Source organism: Trematomus bernacchii, unplaced genomic scaffold (genome assembly GCF_902827165.1).
Source record: "Trematomus bernacchii unplaced genomic scaffold, fTreBer1.1, whole genome shotgun sequence".
NCBI lineage: Eukaryota > Metazoa > Chordata > Actinopteri > Perciformes > Nototheniidae > Trematomus > Trematomus bernacchii.
Window position 1 is genome coordinate 7,246,203 of NW_022987593.1, and position 24,675 is coordinate 7,270,877.

The 24,675-nt window shown below is 39.8% G+C and overlaps 1 protein-coding gene across 1 annotated transcript in view; it reads right to left on the reverse strand.

The window, feature by feature from the left end:
• The window catches only part of tll1 (tolloid-like 1), a 53,951-nt gene that overhangs the window by 14,239 nt on the left and 15,037 nt on the right, over window positions 1-24,675 (reverse strand). Inside the window, exons 4-18 of the mRNA XM_034129245.1 lie at window positions 13,531-13,653; window positions 13,256-13,336; window positions 12,050-12,223; window positions 11,832-11,949; window positions 9,537-9,715; window positions 7,917-8,022; window positions 6,627-6,751; window positions 4,863-4,978; window positions 4,507-4,609; window positions 3,755-3,871; window positions 3,366-3,511; window positions 2,729-2,924; window positions 2,498-2,623; window positions 1,708-1,868; window positions 1,442-1,622 (exon numbers count right to left, since the gene is read on the reverse strand). Coding sequence (XP_033985136.1) covers window positions 1,442-1,622; window positions 1,708-1,868; window positions 2,498-2,623; window positions 2,729-2,924; window positions 3,366-3,511; window positions 3,755-3,871; window positions 4,507-4,609; window positions 4,863-4,978; window positions 6,627-6,751; window positions 7,917-8,022; window positions 9,537-9,715; window positions 11,832-11,949; window positions 12,050-12,223; window positions 13,256-13,336; window positions 13,531-13,653 — 2,052 coding nt within the window. The remainder of the gene's footprint in view (window positions 1-1,441; window positions 1,623-1,707; window positions 1,869-2,497; window positions 2,624-2,728; window positions 2,925-3,365; window positions 3,512-3,754; window positions 3,872-4,506; window positions 4,610-4,862; window positions 4,979-6,626; window positions 6,752-7,916; window positions 8,023-9,536; window positions 9,716-11,831; window positions 11,950-12,049; window positions 12,224-13,255; window positions 13,337-13,530; window positions 13,654-24,675) is intronic.

The following is a 24,675-nucleotide window of genomic DNA, read 5'->3' on the forward strand; positions in this document are numbered from 1 at the left end:
TTTTATACATTTGGGAGATTTAGAAATTTGAAAAAGGCTGTAGTGTAGCTTGATCGATTTCCTTTAGTACATTTATTATTTTCTTTTACTACAAATTGGTACACATTTATCTGTGTGTGCCTAACGCCAATAATAAGGGGAACTGTTCGAGAAAAATATAATACTGAATGAACTGTATTCAACTCTTTGCGTGAGGTCACAACAGAAGACAAAATTATTCATATTTAAAAAACACAGCCTCAATAACAATTTAATTTTAGTTTCTAATTTTAGCTTGCACTGAACCTTTATTTGGCCCATATACATTTGTATAATGATTTATTCATCTGCTGAAATTCCTTAAATGTTATTATTGTGTTGTATAAATACTATCAGTAAAACTAATCTGTAGTATGGAATTTGGACAAAGCACATGTTTCCCTCTGGAGGACAATGGAGTGAAACGATGATCCACGATAAAACGGGATCACTCCATTCCCTGTCGTCTATGGTAGACGAGAGCCAATCAGAGAGTCCGATTGTGAGGTCATGTTACCTCTGACCTTTGATGAGGTTGCCAGCTTGTTGATAAGGCCGCGGGGGGGAGAGCGGCGGCGCTTTATGTCCTTGCATGACTCAAACACAATCATACGACACAGAGCCAGCCTGTCTGAGGGAGAGAGGGCAGGGTGGGAGTGTGGAGGAGCGGAGACACAGCACGACACAGACAAAAAAACATAGGGGTGTGCAAACATATGGATATTACCTATCACAAATACTAAAAAAACATGACATACTGTACGTCGACATACAAACAAACAAACACTCAGTGGAGGGAGACAAAGGAATCAGGGCTGAAGATTTTGGTTTGTATTCCATCTTCCACCAGCTTTCACTGTTTTTGATGTTTAACCGCATGACGGTGATCTAACTCAGTGTTTTACTTGTCTAAACTTAAGCATTTAACCACAATGGAGTCACATGGGATGCACAATGAGTAACATATGCCTTATGTGATGACATTGTTAAATAAGCTAAGGATAATACTGCAATGAATAAGAAGATATGAAATGTACTCAGCATTTCAACCTTTTTGCTTTGGAAAAATTAAGCATTGAACTGAAAATGAAAGGCACCAATGATAAAAAAACAATGATAGTTGCATTCTATAATGTCATTGCTTTCAACAAAAAAATCGATATCATAGGTACAAATAATAACACAATCAAATAAATCACAAAGAATTAACAAAAAGTTTTCAATTTACATTTAAAATGTGTTTTGGGGGGGGTTGCATGTTCATCCAATATTAATGTGAGGGTTAGGGGGTTAGCAAAGCACCCGGTGAGCTATCATATTTGATTTATTATAAATCTTCATTTGCACTATCCAAACAAAAAAAAGTGCTCTTCCCACCCACTGAGACACGAACACACACACAGGTGTAACACAAGTGTCTTACCTGAGAAGAAGTGAGCCTTGAAACCTTTCTTGGAGACGGTGTTGTCAGATTTGAATTCAATCCTCATGTTGTTATATTGCGAGGTGATGACTTCAGGAACCTCGGTGCCGCAGTATTTACCGTGCAGCTTCGAGTCCGGTGAAAGGCCGCTGCGCACCTCTACGTAGTCGTATTTACACACCTAAACACACAAACAAGGCCCTTGTAACACACATCAACAAGATGGCTACTTTGCCCATTAAAAGACAACACACACAAACACTCACCTCATTTCCCTCCAACTCAAAGGCCTCAAACTGCATGGAGATGCGGTACTGAGTGGGAGCGACCACCTGCCACACACAGTTCTTGTTGGGCGGATATTCTTTAGGCCAACCAGGAGTGCTGATGGTGCCGTTCAGCTTAGAGAGGAGACCACCGCACGCCGCTGGAAACACACAGACAATTCAGACAAGCCACAAAGACAGCATTTCACAGAACAACCTATTGGGATTCCCGTGCTTAACAGCCTCGTATATTAGCAGTAGGTGGTGGCTCTGGTCAAGAGTCCGTTTTTTTCCTACAATTTCAACGCCATGCTTCTTTTAGTTCTGAATGACTGATTCAGTCTGCAGCTAGAATCCTCTCTTTGCTTTTTAATTAAATGTTATCCACCTTCTTCAGGATTTTCCCACACACTATTTCACTGGGGATCGGGAGTAACTACTGCTCTTCAAAGAATGGAGCAAAACCACAATTTGGATATTTCAAACGCATAGCGTATTCTCTCTGCGTCAGAAGTGGTCTGGTCAGTTGTTTCAATATGTGGGAGATTATGGGAACCAATCAACTTCATGGAATTAAAGGACATTCACAGAATGTTTGGCATTGGAGCTGAGAGACATGTGGCTTTGTGTCAGAAAGATGTTTTTTCCTGTTGATGGAGGCCGTTGGGATGTTTTTTTTTTTTATGAGGTAGACTCATATCCTACAGAAGAAAATAGCAACAGCCAAAGGAATGCACATACAAACATGAATTAATCTCTTTCTGTCTCTCACACACACACACACGGTTACCTTCACAGCTCTTCTTGTCAGGAGCTAGTTCGTAGCCCGGGTCGCAGGCACACTTGAAGCTGCCGAGAGTGTTTACACACCTCTGTTCACATCCACCATTGTCTGGCTTGGCACACTCATCCTCCTCTGAAAAACACGTCAGACACGTCAGCGCACATTTATTTCCACACGCATCAAAAAGGCTTTGTGTTAGAATATATTTGAGAAAACATAATCAGCTGACACACACACCTTTGAAAAAGTTAGCAGCAAAGCCGGCCTTGTTCACCGTCCCGTCTGAGACAAACTTCATCCACAGTGTGTGTGAGGTGGAGCGCACATCCTCAGGTTTGTCGTAGCCACAGAATCGACCAATCAGAGGGCTCGTCTCCAGAGGGCCGTCTCGGACCTCCAGGTAGTCGTAGGCACAGCTGTCGTGCCTCTCGATCTACAAAACCATTCATGCACGTTGTAGATGCAAAAAACACTGTGAATATCAACATCCATCCTGTCACTATCAAATATTTAAGCGAAAACTACAAGTTCAAATTCAATCTTTTTACAAGACATTATTTGTGTCGTTAAACCCGAGAGAAGTGTCTGAGACTAAAGCGATTTGAAATGAGGTTGATCTTTGCTTCTGTGTTACGTTGAACTCTGACCTTACAAGAGTGAAGTGAGGATGGGGACATATTGAGTCAATTAATACTGACATTTTTACAGCGCAACACTAATCCTAACATACACACACATACACACACAAACACATGCAGGACTAACATTATTAACTTCCTAGCAGCTATACGAGCGTGAAATCTGACCCAGACATTCCTGAGCACACACACAAAGGGGAAGGAAGAAAAACACACACACATACGGAGTGACTCACCTCAAAGGCCTGGAAGCTGAGCCCGACGTTGTATCCCTCGGACACAGTGATCCTCCACACACACTCTTTGGACGGTCTGTAGTCATCAGGATAGTTAGGAGACTGAATCTGTCCTGAGTCCTTGGTGATTTCCCCTCCACAGATCGCTGCACAGAGGGACAAAGACACAGAAAGACAGACGGACAGATGGGACAAATTAGCATAAACTGCACTGACCAACAACACCTGAAACACGTGAATGTATAAATAATGCAAGAAGACTTCTTAAAGCCAAACATCTAATTTGAAACCAGTCTTTCTTTCATTTTGTGCTGTGGGTTTACAATCTGTGTGTTTATACATATTTATTTATTTATGTGAATATTGGTTTTCTATGGAAGAAGCGATACCTTCATAGATGGCAGCGAAGCCTTTTCCCACCCAGTTGCTGCTGCTGCGAAACTCAATCCACATCCTGCTGTCAGTGGAGATCAAGACTTCAGGAACTTTATCCCCGCAAAACCTGCCTGTTAAAAACACACATGTAAAAACAAACCCTGTATGAAACATAACTCGGTTGTCCAATGTTTTTTTTATTAAATACAGCCTATGAAAAGTGATGAGAAAAACATGATAACAACATAAATATGAAACATTTATATAGAGTACGGTGCTACTGTCTGTCTGGACATGGGTTTACAGTCACAGCAAGTATGTTGTGGTACAAAATAATAATTAAACGGTCAGCAATGTTTGTAATTTGTTATCAATGTTGGACTTTAACCAACGGTAGTTAAGCTGGTTTGTTTTATTCTGGAAAAGGGTTATTCGATCAAGGAAGGATTTGTTGTGACTAAGGACACAATCTGGAATCAAACCGTGTCTAAAGCTCAATCCTGGAGTATCAAACTAAAAAGCAGCGCCAGTATTATCAGCGTTTGAAACATTTTCTGATTTAGGGTTAAAAACACCATAGAAGTGTGGAAGCTAGGTTCGCAAAAATAATGGATTTTCTTCCACACATGTCAGTGTGGAAGTAACCTTGTTCATCTGAGGTGATTTCAGCAGAATTAATGAGCTAAAGAAGGAACGTGCCAACAAGAACAGCCAGTTTACTAAAGAGTAGCCGGCGCCCCTCTGGCTGACGGTCCCCTGGTCTTACCGAGCAGCGGAGCTTTCCTCCAGTATCCATCCCGGACCTCAATGTAGTCGTACCAACACAGACTGCTCTTATACAGATCCATGGTGGTAAAGTTAAGGACAATCTGGAGGAGCAAAAGTAAATATTTAACATATTTAATACAGATGTTTGCACCTGAGACCAGATGAAGAGAGATGGCGATGAGGGAGGCACCTGTAGTGTGTGAGGACATAATCAATATATCGTCATCAGCAGGCTCTTACTGTCAGTGCATGCAAATTCACTGCTACTCTGTGTGTGTCACTCTGTGTGTGTCACTTTGTGTGTGTGTGTGTGTCCGTATGTGTGCCCATGAGTTTGTGTGTGTGTATGTGCACCTTTTCTCCTGGTGTAACAGATATTCTCCAGACGCAGTGTGTGTATGATGGGTATCCGTTGGGGTAACCAGGGGACGAGAAGTTGCCCGTTGACTCTTGGAGTGTCTCTCCGCATGCTGCAACACACACACACACACACACACACACACACACACACACACACACACACACACACACACACACACACACACACACACACACACACACACACACACACACACACACACACACACACACACACACACACACACACACACACACACACACACACACACACACACACACACACACACACACACACACACACACACACACACACACACACACACACACACACACACACACACACACACACACACACACACACACACAGAGAGTTACATTTTTGTGGTGAGTCCTGCTGTTGTGCATAATCCTTTCATCTGTGTACCGATGCTTGTGATTGGTACATCACTAAAGAACACATGGCTCTCATGTCTATTATTATTCTTAATCGTTAACTGCCAATTTACCAAAATAAATTTACAACAGACTATTTTGTCAAAACAACAGCTTCATTCTTTAATATCTGATCTGTCCATATGGAAACCTTTAGAGGGGGTTTTCCTGATTAGGAAAACCGTAAAGGAATTACAATTGCCCTCCAAAACAAACTTGTGTTTGATGTTGTGTTTGGCTTGTTCCATTTTGGAGACAGCAGCATGAGTGTTTGTATTCCTGTGTGTATCAGTGCAAACGTGAGGTCTAACCACAGTCATTAAGCCTCATCACTGTGGATCAGAATAAAGTAATTTTACTTAATTTTAAGTGACTGACTTTATTTTAATCACACAAAAGAAAACAACATAAAATGATTTGCAGCTGGATTGGAATGTTATGGAAACTTCTCACACAATATTGCTGTCTTCATTTTTTTATTTTCTTACCGAGACTAATGCTGTCACTCCCTCTCAAAAAGGAGGTTAGCCAAATGTGCCACTCCTATCCCATCATGCATGCTGTTTTCCCCCACAATGCCCTGGGGCTCTGTTCATCTGTCAGTGAATATGGTATCACTAAAATATGACCTTATAAGGTTGAAGTTGTATATTTCCAGCTGGGACACTCAAATTCAGTCTTGTTCTCGCTTGTTTATCAAATGTAGTAACATATTTCGCAATATATGTGGGATTATTCATATTAACACCCAAAAATAAATGCCACACGTGCATATTTTCATATAAATTGTATTTTCCCAGAACAACATCAAGATCAAAAACATCATTATAAAAAAAGGGGCTTTGGTGAATGTAACAGACCAGAATGGTGACAAATATTACTCAATCTGTTTTTCTAAGATAGAGGACAAAGTGTGCACATGATGACCTGAAGCTTGAACCTGTCCTGGGGATGTTTGCGTGGGCCAAAAAGCGATGGCAGCACATTTGCGATCACACATTTTCGCAACATTACCAAACAGCTCAGCTTGAGAGTGGCTCCAGATCACGTAAGTACCGCGCAGCAGGGACCTGAGGGACCCCCGAACAGCACACAAAGACTGTTTATGATGTGTGGGAGACCCGAAAAAAGGGAGATAGCGTCACATGGAAAAACAAATTACTTAACTTCGCCTCTGTGCCTTGGAGAACGAAAGGGCGGGCACATTTTTCACACTAAAGATACTAGCAGATAAACAGAGGTCATCCTTATTTCTCTGGCTGGATCACAGACACACACACCCACCACACTGTCTCATAGTAAATATATATATATATATATCAGTACCTGGACATCTATACAGCTTCCTTGCCTGTGCAATGTCTCCTTTACTGAGCCTTGTGCGCTGGCCAATAGCAGGCCGGACCCCGTTTTCATCTCTGGACGGAAGGATGGTGTCCAGGAACATCCCCCTTTAGGAAGGAAACGAGAGATTTCAACACACATTCATATTTCTTCAAAACATCATAATTTATGATTTCAGAGCAAATACTAATCATCCTATCACTATCTTGTTTTGTGTTGTGATGTGGAGCAGAGTGGGGGAATTGAAGAGGTTTAAGGAGTGGACATTGCAGCGACTAAAAGCATCCTCACATGGAAAGTAAACCTGTGATCAATCATACTGACAAATAACTGGCTGATTCCAGATGTTTGAGAGAAAACAACACAGTGGGGTCTAAACCAAGAGTCATGACCACCGACTAAGTGTTTCAGGAAAAGTCTAGTTTGTCATGACATTATTACAGATGTGTATTTTGTAAATTGTGTAATTTATTTTTATGTTTGTATCTTTCATTTATTTCTTTTTTATGCATGCTTCTTAGTTAGCTCTTTTCTTGCTGTAACAAATGCAAATGTCCCCTCTGCGGGACGAATAAAGGTATTCAGATTCCGATTCTGATTAGGATGATATGATAGCAGAACAAATGTGTTTATGAGGACCTTTTTTGTGTTTTGCCTGTTTTGTGAATTCCTGGATTTTTGCAGCTCTTCAAGTCCCTTTCATATTATTTATTATTCTTCGAAAACAGGTATTTTGAATATATATCTGTATCTATATCATCAACTTTTAAGTTAATATGGTAATATGTTATCACTACAGGCAACCCCTTCCATATTGTTTTTACATTGGCAAAATGTTTATTTGAGCTGGTCGTAGCCAGAAGACATAAAAACTAATGACATGTGGTCACAAGAAGATATTGGTTAGTTTAATGGGTCAAAAGTAAAAAGAAATGGAAAAACTATTTTATAACTATAATTACAGCTGCTTGAATTGGACATATGTTTGTTGGTATTTGTTTACCATGTGGCCAGGGTAATAAATAGTTGCAGTCTTTCTTTATTCACTTTTAACATGCCTTTACTTGCCCTGAGTGATGAAAGTTGGTCAAGGGTAGTTCTAACTATCAGCTCCACTAAACAACATCAACATAAAAAAACATTCAAAAAATCAAGATCAACGTTTCACAAAAGAAAGGTTTTTCAGGTTTGAAGTCTGCTTTGTTTTTCAGCGTGTGTATATGAACTCTAAATTCAACACAGGTCATGAGAACAGACTGTGCCGCTAGTTACCGTGAGAAGGTGTTCCTGGCGTAGTGCATGATGCTATCAAAATCATATGGCTCCCCGAGAGAGTTGACCTCCCCTGGCTCCATCTTGAGGAAGTTATACTCCTGGCCTGTGAAGCACACATACACCCGTAAGAACATTTCAATTGTATCACTCATCCACCATGAACGCAAACACAAGTATAATCCTTACAGAACACACAAAGCTAAAAACAAATTATTAGGTGTGTCAAGATTACTGCATATATTAAAATACTTGAAGTCCAATTGAGCAGAGCAGGGGAGAGCTCAGATTTGTTTCTAAATAAAAACTTGGGTCAGGTCTGTCATTTGATTTAACACCTATCTGGCAAAGTCGTGTTCAGAGGAGTGTGTGGGAGGAAAAGAGACAGTCCGGAGGGTCAAGGTGACTTCACAGTCATTAGACGACTTATTCACACTCACACAGGCCTGACAGAAGCGTTGTCCAAAAACGTCCTCATATAACTCCTCTTAGAAACTTGTATTACGCTTAACAGAGTTTGACAATCAGTCTCCTCTGTTAATGCAACACAAATGTTTTTAATTAAGTAATGCCTAAAAAGGAAGATGAGATTGTTATCACCCCTAATACCCCTGTAGACACATCTATGTTTTGTCTTGTCTATGTTTTGTCTATGTATTTGTGAATATATCTTTACCTCCTGGAAATAGGTTTTGTTTTCCTTTTGGTAAGTCTGTTTGTCTGTCTGCATGATTATGGAGAAACTACTGGCCGGGTTGTCATAAAACTTGTTGAAAAGGGGTGTAGCATGGGCCAGGGATGAAGTCATTACATTTGGAGCAGATCTGAATCACAGGGTGGATACATTAATAATGTCTGAACATTGTGAGATAAGACATTAGTGCTGCAATCGTTTGGTGCCAGAGTAATCTGTAAAAGGAGTTTTGGCAGCTAGAAAACATTACCAAGAACTCATCCTTAAGTCGAAACAACAACTCTGTAACAAATATCTACGTGTTGTATTTACGCTGTGAGCAATCTCTGAGTCCATGTTACATTACATGACATGTTACTTGTTAGACGCTTTTATCCAAAGCGACTTACATCCTCCATACTGTGGACAATCCCCACAGGAGCAATTTGGGGTGAAGTGTCTTGCCCAGGGACACAACGACATGCTGACTGCAGTGGGGTTTGAACCTGTGCTCCCTTGATCCAAACACCAACGCACTAGTCCACTGCGCCACACGCCTCCTTGTTGGGCCTACATTACGAGTTAAGGCTCATGAAGGACAGAATTCCTAACTCTGGAAATGGGAGCATCGGAAGAGCTCTTTATGGGATATTGGACTTGGCAGAGGACTGTGCTCACCGAAAGCTGTTCTAGTTGAGCATGAATTTGTGAATTTACTGTATTTGTATATATTTGTTTTTCAATTTTAAAGTTATAAAAAGGGGGACAGGTGTTGAAAGTAATCGTTTTCTTACAAACACGAAGCCTATTGCATCCGGTCCTTGCGTATACATTTTAGGTCCAATTCAAATGCTACTGTGATGGCAATGTCAAGTAAAATAAATTAACTACTGACCCTATAGTTTTCTTAACCGAGGCCCAGGTGCATCGTGGGTACCGATTCTCACCTGGTTGTATGTTATCTCGAATGATGGTCACGTGATCGTCACGGTCAGGCCGCGTGTGCTCGTGCCAGAAGCCAATGACGTGACCCAGTTCGTGCACCACGATGCCAAACTTGTCACAGTTCTTGCCTATGGAGATAGCCTGGGGCCCGTTGCCACGACGACCCACATAGGAACAACACCTAATAAGGATTAGTAGGAAGTTGATAGCAGGGAGATAGGCGGATGATATTTACTACACATTTGGCAGTGGAAAAAAGCTTCAGCAGTGCAGTTTAACACACACACACACACACACACACACACACACACACACACACACACACACACACACACACACACACACACACACACACACACACACACACACACACACACACACACACACACACACACCCACACACACACACACACACACACACACACACACACACACACACACACACACACACACACACACACACACACACACACACACACACACACACACACACACACACACACACACACACACACACACACACACACACACACACACACACACACACACACACACACACACACACACCCAGACTCACACAGTCTTTCCAGGATTTCCTGCCCCATACTACGTCCACCACAGGGAAAGAGTCAGGATTTATTTACATACAACGCTTTGATAACGCTGTGGTTTCATAACCAAATGGGAAAAATAAGCTGTGAGAATTCACATATTGCTGCTCACAGAACACTCACACAAACACACATTTTTCTGGTTAACCGAGACATCTGTGCCAGGCTAACAAATCTGATTAAAGTTATGCAGCGAGCTGATCGCAGGGTAGGGATCAGGAGTCACTGGAGTAGATAGGGTATTTTCCTCCCGCATTTACAGCTTTAGTACCAGCACTTCACCCACGACAGGTGCCACATGCTATGTACTGGGCTTCTTTTATAAAACATTGTTTATATATTTCTTCCTTTCTCTCCCAGTGTCTGCCTGTTTCTGTCACACATCCAAACTGCAGGGTATTTATACATCAGATTAAAGTGTCTAATCTCTGATGCAGCCAGCCAATCACAGAGGACGAGAAAACTGGCATCATCTGAAAACACGCTGATCTTTCACTCATTGAATGAAATGGCATTTACGTTTAAAAAATAAGATACATTTTAAAATGAACTTCTGCAGATTCCTCCATTCTTTAAGTAAAATAGAATATATCATCAAAAATAAAGTATACGAGGTGCTACAAAAAACAAGAAATGTTAAGGTAAACATAATACAATCTGCAGTTTCTTCGTTCAACCAAAACATATTAATATATTTTAGCGTACAGATTATTGCACACTGTTCTGCCTAACTATTATTGTTAAGTCCACAGAAGTCCTAATAGAATTAAGCTCTGTGTATTGTGTTTGTTGCAATAAGAAACAATAATTAAGTTTGGATGTGGTTTTTCTTGGCATAATATTTGAGAAAGATAAGATTTGTTTATAAAAAAGACTTTCCGTTCCATTAAAAAACAGGGTAAGAAAATAAGACTACAAATGTGGCAAGACAGTTTGGGCAAGATTTTGGCAATTAACAGTTAATATGTATATTTATTAATATGTTGGTGCTATTGAATCTTTTCTTGTCACTAGTAACAATACAGATGTTGGACCAGCCTTGTTCACTTCAAGTCAAAATAAAAAATGTTCATCAAATATGTCTGAATCCTGAAAAGCGCAATAGGTACATTTGGTAAGAATTATGCAACAAATCTTCAAATTGGTTCTTCTGTACAACAAGCAGTGATTATCCCGAATGATTTGACTGACAGTAGTATAAAATAATAGTGAATGTTGTTTTTGTAAATGAATTCAATTAATCATCCATCAGATTTGCTATTGGTGCATTTACCGCCTGTCAATTTATGAATTTATCAACTTATTTATCTATTCTACATGTCTTATTCTTTTATCCGTCTGCACAACGACAGTTCGGAGAGATGAACCCTTAACATCTCAAACCTCTCAGCCAGTCAGTGAAGAGCCACAACTGTACAAACACACTCTGACCCCATCGTGCTGCCACTCGACAGAACAATGCTCTTCTGCAGAGTACGAACAAAAAACTGCACAAACATACAAAAACTTAGAGTGAGCAGCGTGATTGGTGGGATGGGGAAACAGCAGCAGGACAGGAAGGAAAGTGGAGCCATTGTTGAGTGACCGTATCGTCTCTCGCTGTGACAAGGTCACTACTGAACTCTAGGTGCACACTCACACACACACTCACACACACACATACACAAAGAGATTCACCAAACTCACCCGCAGGGCCTGTAGGTGAACACGATGTAGCTTTCCTCATCCGTTTTCTCAATGAAAGTTACGCACGTCTGTTTCTCCCAGTGACGCATGGCTTGCTTAAACATGGCCCTCTGACTACCTGAAACACACACATTTCACATCCTACTTTCACACAATCACGCGTCAGTGTGTATTTTACAGTTGAGGCGTACAGGCAGCAGTCCAGTTCAGGCGCTTACCAGTGAAGTTTCCTCCTATGATGTAGGGAATGACTCCTCCAGGCCATATCCTCTCAGCCCGGGACGTGGCTGCTCGAGGAATACGTCTTTTCACAACCTTCCTGATCTTCCCACCTTTCCCGGTTTGGCTCTTCGGATTGGCCGCTCCCCTGCTGAAGTTCTTGGGAAGATAGTCTAACAGAGCGAGGAGAAAAAACAAGATCTTGCTATGTGTGTTCAAACTGAATAAATGACTGGTCTATTAATATGAATGTCGATTTATAATTTAGCTCTAAGATTATTGGATCGCACTGGGTCTTATTATACGTGACCTTTCAGAGTTTGTTCTCAGCTCAGAGGGTAATACAACTCATATACAGATATAGATGTGGCTGTGCAATTATACTGTTTTATTAAACATTTCATTTAAATATGTTTATGATAAATACTGAATGAGGTGAGCTGTTAGCCCACTTGCAAAGAGCTTTAAGAAGACAGACTTGAACCGTCAGAGATCTAGCAACACTCGGAGTATTGAAAGCAGATGTATTATAAAGCTGATGCATTTGAGTTTAGGTCAGACTTTACTTCATAGTAAAATTCCTAGTTCACTCTTGGAAAAGAGATTTTAATCTCAATGAGTCTTTTACCTGGTTAAATAAAGGATATATCGGTGCCTGACTTTCTCACTGTCAAAAAGTTCAAATTTGAGATTCTCCATTAAATGATGATATAAGCTGTATTCATATTAGATTAGAGTGGAAAAACCAACATTTGTGTATGTGTCCCACTTGTAACAATGAGCCAAAAGGACTTTAATGCAGAAGAAGAAACAACTTTCTGTGCAGTACTTAATTTACTTAATTCAGTTTGAATGATTTCACTATCACATCAAATCAATCAACTTGCAGATCATTTAAACGTGATACACGTTTTTTTATAACAGTGAAACTTTCATCACCCCTTTTGTCAAAGTTGAAATGGTTAAAATGGCAAGCGGCAACCAAAAATCCTCTTGGTAGTGCATTCAAACTTCCTTTAAACAGCTTTTTTTAGGGGTCTATTAAAAGCCTTCAGTCCCTGCACAACAGTTGGTTTCCATACTGAATAAAAAATAATGGAAACCAGAGGCTTCACGCTAGAGCCTGGATGTAAGGTTAGGGATTTTGGATTTGAAGTTTATTAGCTTGAACATGAAAAGCGAGTAGTTAAGTTTACAGTCCTTACCGAAGCCAAACCTGCGTATTCTCTCCAGCAGAAGATATAAAGATCCTTTCTTCTTAGAGATTTCATGTTCCTCCAGGCCACCTGATACACACATGAGCAAAGAATCAAAACAATGCACAATAAACGCTGATATCTTCAGGTGGCCTCTGTCCTCTTCCTATTGAAGCGGCTTTACTCTACGATGGGTAATCAGGGAGAGAGTTTCAGAGGAAGCATGCGAGAGAGAGGATTACATGATGATTATTGAGTGAGAGTGCGATGTTGAGTCCACTTACCAGACGTGTGCCCCTGCCGGGAGTGTGTGTGCATGTGTGTGTGCTGTGAGAGGTCTATCGTCCTGTCGATCTGGAACATGCGCAGGTCCTCCTCATCTAAAGCGATGTCGCCCCAGAATGCAGCTGGAAGTAAAGGGAGAAACATCTGTTATAATCACAAACAACAGCGGGATAATACAGTACTAACATCACACTTGAAGGACATGTCCAAAAATGATATTTGTCATCATAAGAAGTAGGTCTGAACATATAATCAAAATGTTATCAAAATCACTAAAAGTCATTGTGGTGCTGCAGCCTTCATATTCTACAAAGAAACAATAACGTTGTTTGGTACAAAATCACACCTTAATTTTGATATCTTTGCAAATTGGTCATGAAGTGCCACCTGAATCATAAAGTCTTTTTCAAGTAGTCTTTTTTTGGCTTAGTTGTATTGGTTGGGGAATAAGATGTACACGTAGGTAAGTGGTATTTTGTTGAGTGAGCCATCCCCACTTACTACTTGTATTTGTCTAATAAATATTACTTTCATGTCTGATGCTGCAAAAGGGGCTTCGATATTACTCATCTTCATGTATTGAAGAAGAAGGGAACCAGGAGTAGAGGTTGACAAAGAGAAAGTGACTCAGGATCAATCAGAGCAGGTAAAGTGAAAGAGCAACACTTGCTTCTCCTTCAGAGTTAATAAACGGCCATCAAATTAGACTGTACAGTAGTTATACAATGGCAGCTTCCAGGTTTGAATGTGCAGACACTGTGAAAATAAGAACAGTTGTGTACACGGACCACTTTTCTTCAACGTATGGGAATTCAAATCACGGGACTCGAAAGAAATTGGATCCGCTTAAGAGTGTTTTTCTGAATGATGCCATGTTTTGTTGTTAAAGCTGTTATAGCTTGGATTTATTTGCACTTAAGTTCAGTTCTAGTACAAACTGTTTTGACCCGTTAAGACTTGCACTGCAGAACTCAAAGACCCTTTAATAAGGTAAATACGTTTGTACTTGTGTACCTGGCAGTGGTGGGTCACATCAGCTGCAAAATAAGTACAACACGCATAGCAGGAAGTAGATCAGGTGTTTTTTAATCCATAGAGGTGAAGTCATCACAATATAATGTAATCCTCTGGTTATTGAGTTACAGGAAAGGGACAGTTTTCCAACAGATAACAATAAAACATTAATAAGAGTTGCTTTTGAAAAAATGTGTTGACTTTTTAAAAGTGTATTTGTATTTGAGAATGTCAACGTATTGGATTATTTTACTAATTAGCATTAAAACGCATTGATTTTGCAATATTATTTTTGAACTACTACATTTGCACTATTATTTTGTTACGGTGTATCCTTCCTGTAAACATAAACTTGGTTTCCTTTTATGTCTTTCATTAGTGCTACTTTTAAAAACTGTTTTCTAATGTACCTTAATACATTTACTGTTTATACATTTTCTGTTTGTGTTTAACAGAGCTACAATTGCATCTCTTTTAGAAATCCTTTAAAAATGTTTGGTCTAAATGTTTGTTCAGAATAAAGCAAACAAACAATGTGTATCGCAGTATTTCAAATTTCAAGAGTTAAATTACATGATTACAGGTTTGTGATGTTGTGTGTGTAAACAGTACAATAAAGCAGTTTTTGAAAACCCTTTCTCACAACATTATAATCGTTCCTGTTACGACAGAAGGCCTCATCTGCCTTCCTCTCTTCAGCATCTTACTCAATAACCTTCCTCTCCCATCCTTTATGACTCATTACAACATGATTCCTTCTTTCTTCTCTCCCTCTCCTTCCATATCTACAGTACATCTCCCAGCCCCTCACAATGAACAACTGAATGATAACCATCTCTAAATGATTAGCTGAGCGCAGTTACTGACCTCCACAGGGACTCTTGACACTAATACATTAACAATGGCATGGGAGAAACATGTCACTTGGCTAATCAGGATAGCCACTAAAGGAAACGGGGGGTCAGGGTGCCATTGTGCTCGACTCCGAACTATTGTTAAAGTGAAGCGCAAACCACAATGACCACAGATGGTTTAAAAATCACTATATCAGATAAAGACTGGGAGAGTGCGCTGCTAAATTGTGCTCTATGATACAGTTTGTTGGTTACATGAGGACAATATCTGATCCAAAGGGTACAGCCAATTTAAATCATATGTATCTATTACTATATATGTATTTATTATGTAGACGATACTATGTAAGACGTTCTCTATCTGTTAATCCCCCAAAATATTCCGTTTACTTTATAATAAGACAAGTAACCTTAAAAATATTGCCATGTTGCTCAGTAATGGCAATATCTGATTGATATTTGTCATTTTGTAATTCAGCTGAGGACATTGAACAGATATTTTTTATAAGCTGGGTATTAATACCTTTATAGGTATCGGCCGAAATAGTCCAAGTAGTAAGGCAAGGCAAGGCAAGGCAAGTTTATTTATATAGCACCTTTCAACACAAGGCAATTCAAAGTGCTTTACAAAAAAATGAAAGACATTAAGAAAATGGCATTTAAAATCAGTCATTAAAAAGAAAAGATAATAAAATAAACATTAAAAGAAAAAATATATGGATAAAAGTTACAGTGCAGTTTAAGATGTGAATAGTTCAATTAAAAGCGGCGACAAAAAGAAAAGTCTTCAGCCTGGATTTAAAAGTAGTAAGAGTTGCAGCGGACCTGCAGGTTTCTGGGAGTTTGTTCCAGATATTTGGAGCATAATAACTGAACGCTGCTTCTCCATGTTTAGTTCTGGCTCTGGTGACAGAAAGCTGACCAGTCCCTGATGACCTGAGAGTTCTGGATGGTTCATAATTTAGCAGTAGATCAGAAATGTATTTTGGGCCTAAACCATTCAAAGCTTTATAAACCAGCAGCAGTATTTTGAAATCTATTCTCTGACACACAGGAAGCCAGTGTAAAGACTTCAGAACAGGAGTGATGTGATCCACTTTCTTAGTGTTAGTGAGGACTCGAGCAGCAGCGTTCTGAATCAGCTGAAGCTTTCTAATAGATTTTTTAGTGAGACCTGTGAAGACACCATTGCAGTAGTCGAGTCTACTGAAGATAAAAGCATGGACAAGTTTTTCCAAATCCTGCTGTGACATTAATCTTTTAATCCTAGATATGTTCTTTAGGTGATAGTAGGCAGATTTAGTAACTGTTTTAATGTGACTGTTGAAACTCAGGTCAGAGTCCATGACTACACCTAGATTTCTGGCTTTATCTGTTGTTTTGAACATTGCAGACTGAAGCTCAGCGCTAACTGTTATACGTTCTGCCTTGGCTCCAAAAACCATTACCTCAGTTTTATCTTTGTTTAATTGGAGAAAGTTCTGACACATCCAGTCATTGATTTGTTCAATGCACTTACTCAGTGTTTGAATTGGAGCATAGTCTCCTGGTGAAATTGTTACGTAAATGTGTGTGTCATCCGCATAGCTATGGTAACTTATTTTGTTGTTCTTCATTATCTGAGCCAGTGGTAGCATGTAGACGTTAAAGAGAAGAGGCCCCAAGATGGAGCCTTGAGGTACCCCACATGTCATATTTGTCAACTCAGATGTGTATTTACCTATAGAAACAAAGTTGTTTCTGTCCTTTAAGTAGGACTCAAACCAATTTAGAACTGTTTCCGAAAGTCCCACCCAGTTTTCCAGTCGGTCTAGTAATATGTTGTGGTCAACAGTGTCAAATGCAGCACTGAGATCTAATAATACTAACACTGAAGTTCTGCCACTGTCTGTGTTTAAGTGGATGTCATTGAAGACCTTTACAAGAGCAGTCTCAGTGCTGCGGTTTGGACGAAAGCCTGACTGGAACACATCGAAACAGTTATTTAAATGCAAGAAGTTACTCAACTGTTGAAAAACTACTTTTTCAATGATTTTACCTAGAAATGGCAGGTTTGATATGGGCCTGTAATTGTTCATTACTGAAGCATCTAGATTATTCTTTTTTAAGAGCGGTTTAATGACTGCAGTTTTCAGGGCCTGTGGAAAAATACCTGAGTGAAGAGATTTGTTTACTATATGAAGTAGATCTGAGGCCATGCAAGGAAAAACATCTTTGAAAAATCCTGTTGGAATAATATCAAGGCAGCAGGAGGAGGATTTCAGAAGTTGAATAATGTCCTCTAGGTTTTTATCAATAATCTGATGGAATTGTGTCATGGTGTTTGAATTGATATTAGGTGGACATACTGTAGGGACAACACATTTGCTGTACTTGATACAGAGGCACTGACTGCTTGTCTGATTTTCTGAATTTTGTCAGTGAAGAAGGAGGCAAAGTCATTGTGGATAGAAATTCAGAGGCTACTGACACTGGGGGGTTAGTTAGTCTGTCGACGGTAGCAAACAAGGCACGTGCGTTGTTTTTGTTTTTGGTAATGATGTCAGAGAAGAAAGACTGTCGTGCGTTTTTCAATTCCAAATTATAAAGGCCAAGTCTCTCTTTATAGATTTCAAAGTGAACCTGGAGATTTGTTTTTCGCCACCTGCGTTCAGCTTTTCGACACTCTCTTTTTTCTGTTCTCACGGTCATGGCCTTTCTCCATGGAGATATTTTCTTCCCAGTCACTTCCTTTACCTTTGTTGGAGCAATGGCATCTATAACATTTTTAATTTTTGAATTAAAATGATCTACTAGATCATTTACTGAGATGTTAGCAGGGGCAAGTGTGGAAGAAAAATTCTGAGTAAACATTTCCCTAGTATTTTCAGTTAAATATCGTTTTGTGGTTACCTCTTTTTTGAACATTTTTGTGAACAGAAATAGAGCTCTCAAAGAAAACACAGGAATGATCAGAGAGTGCAACATCAGTCACCACAACCTTTGAGATATTCAGACCCTTTGAGATAATTAAGTCCAGAGTGTGCTCCTTATTGTGCGTGGGCTCCGCCACATGCTGAGTCAGTCCATAGCTATCAAGAACACAAAACAGTTCTTTAGCCCCTCTGTCCTGGGGGTTGTCAACATGGATGTTAAAATCACCAACAATGACTAGATGGTCAAAGTCAATACACACTATAGACAGCAACTCGGTAAAATCATCAAAAAAGCTTGCACAGTATTTGGGTAGTCTATAGATATTTAGGAACAGAGCTCGAGAGGAGCATTTCAGCTGAAGGGCCACATATTCAAAAGAAGCAAAGTTCCCATAAGATGTCTTCCTGCATTGAAGGGAATCATTGAACAGAATAGCAACTCCACCTCCTTTCTTATGCATTCTTTCCTGACTCATAAAACTGAAGTTGGGAGGTGTTGATTCGATAAGAACAGCTGCACTGGTATTTTGTTCAATCCAAGTTTCTGTTAAGAACATAAAATCGAGATTGTGCTCAGTGATAAAATCATTGATTAAAAATGTTTTTCCTGCCAAAGACCTGACATTTAATAAAGCTAGTTTAAGTTTGTTAAACACACTATCAGTCAGGTTTTTTTAGTATCAAAACTTCTCCAGTCAAATGTTCATGTGCATTTGATATTTTTCCATTGCTTTTCACCAAGTGGACGTTTCAGTGGTGCCACCAAAATGTTTGGCTTTTGGTGTTGGTGGCATTTCATTCAACTAGAACAAAATGAATTATTCTGTTGCTGTCAGGGGACAGGTAATTATAATGTTTTTTTTTAAATACCCAACCCTAGTATTTTCTCATTATCTTCAGCGCCTTGTTTGTCGGAATCAGAGTACAAGTACACACAGATTCATGTACAGGTTCCTGCTGCTGATACATGGACATGACAAACATGTTTCTGTCATTTTATAAACCAGTAAATCATCACACATCTGATACAGATAGAGTTATCAAAGACGGTTCAAGACAGAAAACTGTAACATTATTTCTTGTCATTTATTGTTCGATTAGTAATGTCTGGAAAATAAATATTAACACTATATTAACATTTGCAGATACAAGAAACGTTATAGTACCATAAATTATCTTCCCCTTGGGTGTTTTTTTTTTTAACTAAAAAGGCTGCATTTAGTGAGTTGGTGGTTGAAAAGTAAAGCGTTTGAACTTGACGTCTATTAAAAAAAAAAGGTTTTATTTGATTGTTAAAAGCTTTACCCTATAAAGACCCAAAAATAACCCAATTACACCATGGCTTGTGCTATGATGTGGTCTGAACAGGCGCTGGTACCAATTGCCCTGTGGGTGACAACATTTCTACTGACACTCCTATTTACTGCAAACTGTGGTGGAGTCATAGCGAGACCCAGAATGGGTTCACTAAGAGAGACTCCCACGTCAGCAGGAAAAAATCATTATCTGTGTGAATTCTCATATGAACATAGACCGTATTAGGTTGCATCTGCATTAGAAATGATATTCCCCTTGCTTTTGTTTCTGTTCGGCTGACTGTGTGTATGTGACATTACACTCCCAGTAATTTCAGCTGTTTCAGGACAACACGAGAAACTACAAGGACTCAAAGTTTTCCAGAGAAAAGGAGCTGACACAAGCAGAGGTACAAAGCGAGATATAGGAGGGAGTGTACAGTGATAGTAAGTTTGGCCCATTGATTGTTGGGGTCTTGTTAATCCATAGAGATACCATAAATAGCCCAAAGTCAAGCCAGTGGGTGAGGAGGGGTGAGGACAGTGAGGCAGGGAGATGCAGGAGCAAAGGTATTGATCCAAAAACCCCAGGACATCTCAGGAGACCTACATCATGCTGACCAGGGCCTTACTGTTCGCCCTTCAGCAGGGGCACTGCAGCAACCCACACACACACACACACACACACACACACACACACACACACACACACACACACACACACACACACACACACACACACACACACACACACACACACACACACACACACACACACACACACACACACACACACACACACACACACACACACACACACACACACACACACACACACACACACACACACACACACACACACACACACACACACACACACACACACACACACACACACACACACACACACACACACACACACACACACACACACACACACAGAGAGGCAGACTTCCCTCACATGCATCCAGCAGCTCCCAACATGGTGGCTGTTTAGAGAGCAGGCGGATCGTATTTTGTTGTATTGATCAACTTCTCTTTCTCTCTTGCTTTGTGCAAGTTGACTCTGCAGCCTGCTTACAAATGTCAAACCTACTACTGTGTCTTTGTGAGAGCAGAAATACTAACATGTTCAATAATGCAAACAACATCCACTAAAACATAATATTCACCTGAAAAACATACTGTAGTACTGTACAAGTTTATAGGATAAGACAGTAACCCTTAATTTTAATAAATGTAACGATGCTTTAATAAACTAAGTCAAACAATATTGGGGACGGTGGTATTCATTTGGTTCACTATCGGAGAGAGAGTTGAAAAGGGGGAGACAAAGGGATTGACAAATGTAAATTATCCTCGGGTCGGATTCAAATCTGTGAGCCCCAGTGTGTGGTCTACCAGGTGAGCTAAATAACGGCCCAGAATTGCATTTTTTTAAGGCTTTAGTTCAAGTTAAGTTTTATTTGATTTATTAAAGTGACTTTTATACAAAAGAAATTATCTCCTGCTTGAATTTTATGTTTTGTTTTATCCTACAGGGTCGTCAGTTCAAGTGTGGACCTTTAACCTCCTGGGCAGTACCGAGTTGGCTTTGAGCAAAGCACCGTACTGCTCCCCGGCGCTCTGGAGTAGTTGTCAGCTCCTAATACTGGGATGGGTTACAAGCAGAGACTAAATTACACGGTGTGTGTTGTGTACGTGTGTGTTGTGTACGCGTGTGTGATTAAGAGAGGATTTAATTTGAACAGATTAATTTGTTCCTTTGACATTTTACAAACACCACAGCACAATGCAGCAGAGACTTATGCACTGCTGAGTTATGCACTCATGCTGTACTCACTGGGGTGTATATAACACATACACACACACATCTCACTAAGCTCCTCATTAAGCAAATATAAGGTCACACTCTAGGTGGGCTCAGATGTATGTGTGTGTGTGTGTGTGTGTGTGTGTGTGTGTGTGTGTGTGTGTGTGTGTGTGTGTGTGTGTGTGTGTGTGTGTGTGTGTTCCCACTTGTGTCATTATTAGACCGTATATAGCTGTGCTTGTGAATGTAGAGTAATATTAAAACAGATAATCCCGGCCCTGTTAGAGGATTTTCTCCAAAAGTAATTGTTTGATCCACATTAACCCTTTGTGAGCAACAACAGGTGCTGCAGTTTGAAATCACTGGACGTTGACATTGTTCAAATGGGGCAAGGTTACAAAACTGAAGGTCTAAAAACTGTACAGCGAAACAAGAACCGCATCATACTACAGAGCTGAGTAGACCATTATAGTGCCATTCAAAGCCTGCCAGATCTATGTCAGAATATTGCCAAATTGAGTACACTGTTAATGTCTCCTCCTGACACTTAATAATCGATTTGGCAGAAAATTGGCAACTATTGTTACTCTGTTTTATCACTAAAGTCTTGTTGGGTCGTTGTTTAGACATAACACGATATCTAGAATCGCCTTTGTCAGCATTCATTGACATTTCCCCGATTATTAATCAACCGCCTTTTCAAGCTTTCCCTGCCAAACCTGGCTCCGACTCATTCACTTGTCTGACTACTGGAAAACTCACTTAACCAATAACTGTATCTGAATCTGAATCACCTTCACTATGTTTATGATGGTGACTTTGTATTTAACTCCTATTCAAACTTTCTTTCTTTTTTTATTATAGAAAGTGCAGCATCAGGCCAATGAGCCAATGCATGCAGGATTATCATTAGGGTCGAATGAAAGCCCTGTTTATGTCATGTTTGGGCAGAATTATAGCTTTACGAGATATATTAACATTACAGGATAATATAACACTACAAACAAATGGAAATGTCAACATTGGCCAACTCTTCCAAACTCTCTTGTTTTTTACATCTAATAAAAGGTTTTTCCAACGTGTTTTTCATACAGAAAACATCATGGTTACAGCAAATCAACTATAGTTAAGATATGCTGACGTTTAGGGAAAGGCTCCAAAGTCAGATTCACTCCCCTACCCTTCACATCCTTACTTTCCACCTCGCTACATCTGCATTGTATGTTGTCATTGAACGTCAATTGTGCAATGTGGAATCATTCAATGTGGCGTTTATCACCTGTGCTGGTTTTATGCTACAGGGTAGGACTGGTTTGAGAAGTTTCTTGGGATGTTTTGATGTTTGTCTCTGCTGGAAACCATAACCAGTTCAGGACAAAGTTAACCATAGCCTCCATCGTGTGGCCAACTACAAAGCATCACTTTGAGAAGGACTTTAAATTGAGATTATGACTTGTAGTTTTGATTGTGAGTATTTAAAATGGAATAACAAAGGGCCAATTGGAGCATGTAAGGTGCTGCAATGTGGAGCGAGGAGTCTGTGGTGTCATTGCTTAGAAATGTACAAACTTAGTCCAAGTTTAAGTTCACACCCGCACCCTAGTGCACAGAGAGAAACCTCTGTGACATAAAATGAAATTGCCATGACATAAATGGTGTGTGTGTGTGTGTTTGTGTTCATGTAAGACTGAAAAAGAAAACTAGTTTGAAACCATGATAGTTGCAAACTTTTCTATCGTCCAGCAGGTTAAGCTTCACTGTTTCCTTTACCAGATGTTTATTGTGCATCTGCAGAGTTCAGGATAATGTTTGCGTGATGTCATAGTTTAACCCTGACACACAAACACACTAATCATATGTTGTTGCGGTCTTAAAACACATTCCTAGATGCTGACAAAGACCCAATAGCACACCTTCACACTGACACATCCCTGTGTATCTCCAGCGCAGTGTGTGTGTGTGTGTGTGTGTGTGTGTGTGTGTGTGTGTGTGTGTGTGTGTTTGTCTACAGATTAGGAAGGAAAGTTTCTTCGAGCATGAACGCAGCTAAAAACAGATGGCAGAGCAGCGAGGCGAACCACTGTACATCTGAAACGACCTGGAAATAAAGCCCAGACTGATCATAAACACATCCAATTAACAAGGACATACTGTCAGTTGTCGAGGAGAACTATTTATCTTTTCATTTTTTTTATATGAATCTCTATGAATATGAAAGCTGTGTGTGGTGTTTCACGAAAACACAAAGACAAAAAGTGAGTGCCAGCGGTGGTTAAAATATGTAAGTCACATTTAAATTACAATTACTTGTAAGGCAAAAGAGACAATGATTTTTTTTTAATAAAAGGTTATTGAGTTTCTTTTCCAAACAGTCTGTGTGTCTGCTACAATGTACTGTAACTGAATCTAAAATGTAGATAATTATAATATTCAGCAGAAAGGAACATCTGCAACTTCAAAAGAATGCACACTTAAAGAGCGCTCCACCACATAAACTGAAAGGGATAAAAGGCAAAGAAATGTTCGGTATGAGACAAAAGGACACTATATCATATGACAGAGACACAAAAACAAACACACACGGACACACTCAGTTGGTGTAGTCTCCTAATCACATTATGTGACACAGAGATTCCTCTCAAGCTGGTCATGGGTTTGGCTAGACATAGTGACGAGACAAGATCATGACCCGGTTTAACCATCAGGGGGTCCAGGGTGTGCACCCAGGGGCCGGAAGGTTACACGCTCTTACATAAAACGAAAGATGTTTAACAGAAGGCAGGGTTTTTTTTTATTTTTAATGAGGATAGTGGCTAGTCCCGCTCTTTATGTCTTTTAGTCTGTTAAGGCCCAACTGCTTCACTCATTAAACAACTGTTTTCTTTGATGTTTAATGTAACGGTTTTTTTCAGTGTTACAGTATATAGGCTAATGAGTTTTTCAGACCTACAGAAATAAATCACGTAAATGGAATGATTTGACACAGCTGGCTTAGCTTCAGGTCTAGAAGTGTAGAACAGTTTTGAAAGAGGCAATCAATTATATGTTATACTATAGCAATGAATCAAATGACAAGAAATTAGGCAATATGAAAGGTAAAATGATCAGCTGTGTGCAGCTGGTGCCTTGCTTTAAGGAGCTGGAGATTTACAGCAAATGTCAACTCATTATTAGGGGGGGCTCCAGCTGTGACCACAACTGGGTTCCTACAATCCAAGGAACATCTAAAAAGTTTGACTCTAAAAAGGTGGCT